At 52.6% G+C, this 1,360-nt stretch overlaps 1 protein-coding gene across 1 annotated transcript in view; it reads right to left on the bottom strand.

Moving 5' to 3' along the window:
- Positions 1–141: 141 nt before the first annotated feature.
- Positions 142–1,360, bottom strand: part of LOC102257273 (ornithine decarboxylase) — an 8,387-nt gene continuing 7,168 nt past the window's right edge. The window contains exons 7-8 of the mRNA XM_005862012.2: positions 1,280–1,360; positions 142–405 (exon numbers count right to left, since the gene is read on the bottom strand). The exon at positions 1,280–1,360 is cut by the window's right edge and continues 1 nt beyond it. Coding sequence (XP_005862074.2) covers positions 142–405; positions 1,280–1,360 — 345 coding nt within the window. The remainder of the gene's footprint in view (positions 406–1,279) is intronic.

Genomic DNA, 1,360 nt, shown 5'->3' on the forward strand with positions numbered 1-1,360 from the left:
TGCCCAGGAGGGCTGCCTTGGACTTATATGGGTAATGAGTGTAACAGGTCTCCCCATAGGCAGTGTATGTCAGTTGAATCTTTTCTGGGGCCAATGTGGGGGTATGGTATTTCCTGGACCTGGGAACCCAGAGCTTAGCCATCAGCTCTCTGGGCCAAGTTCAGATCCTTGAGCTCTCCTCAGATACCTGAGCTCAGGTCCCATGATGTAGCAGATGGTCGCAGGCGGGAAGCCATTGAAGGTGGAGCTCATGACCGAACTGTAGGCGCCCATGGAGGGGAAGATGAGCCAGTCACCCACGTCCAGCTCAGGCAGCTGCACCTCCTCATTGTAGAACGTGTCAAAGGCAGTGCACGTGGGACCATAAAGGATGCAGGGGAAGAGGGGCGGCTTTGAGCAGAGCTCCTGCAGGGACACAGGGGTGGGGAATCAGAGAAGGAAGAGCTCCTGCCCCCAACCCACCCTCCCAGCCTATGCCCTCGGCCAGCAGAGCACCCCCAGGCACCAGCAAGGACACTGGCAGTCACTCACACCAGCCAGTCCCTATGTGCCAGGCACTGCTCTTGACCCGGCACTCATGGAGCTTATATTTGCTCAAGTGACACATCCTAGCCCTGCTAATTCTCAAGGCCTGACACACATGGGGCCTCCATTTCCCATCTATAAAAGCAAAAGATTTCAGTCAATAATCACTCAAAATACTGGGTGAAACTCAGCTGCTATTGGAGTCACATTGGAGGAGGTTTAACAAAGGATTGATGCCACGTTAAATCACAATTAGCATGGGCTCTCTCTCTTCAGTTAGTCTGGACAATGCAGGACTGGCTAGCCATGAAAAATGCTTAATGATCGCATGTAAGCACAAGCCAGGATATCAGGAAACCATTCAAGGGTGGACACACACACACACACACACACACACACACACACACACACACAGTGCATACAGAGAGATCACATGGAAACCCAGAAGAAGACAGATGTACAGATGTACCCACACAGGACCATGTACCTGTCCACCCACCTACCTGCACAGGTGTCAGTCAGCATGCTCACACACAAAAATGCACACACACAGAAGTGCACTTGCAAATACAAACAGGCTTGCCTGTGCACATCCTTGTACAGGCACTTGGTGTGACAATCTACAAGGGCCATGTGTAGTCTAAGACCCTGCCCCCTTGCACCTCACAGAGGGATACCTGCCTCACAGGAAAGGGGCTGACCTCACTGCTATCAGGGTCTGGGAGGTGCCAGAGCCACACAAGGGTCCCCTTACCTTCACCACAATTGGCATCCTGGGGACATGATCTCTGAGGAAGGAGCGAAAGGTGCCATAGTGGCCCTCGTTGAGATAGTA

Source organism: Myotis brandtii, unplaced genomic scaffold, assembly GCF_000412655.1.
Source record: "Myotis brandtii unplaced genomic scaffold, ASM41265v1 scaffold1572, whole genome shotgun sequence".
NCBI lineage: Eukaryota > Metazoa > Chordata > Mammalia > Chiroptera > Vespertilionidae > Myotis > Myotis brandtii.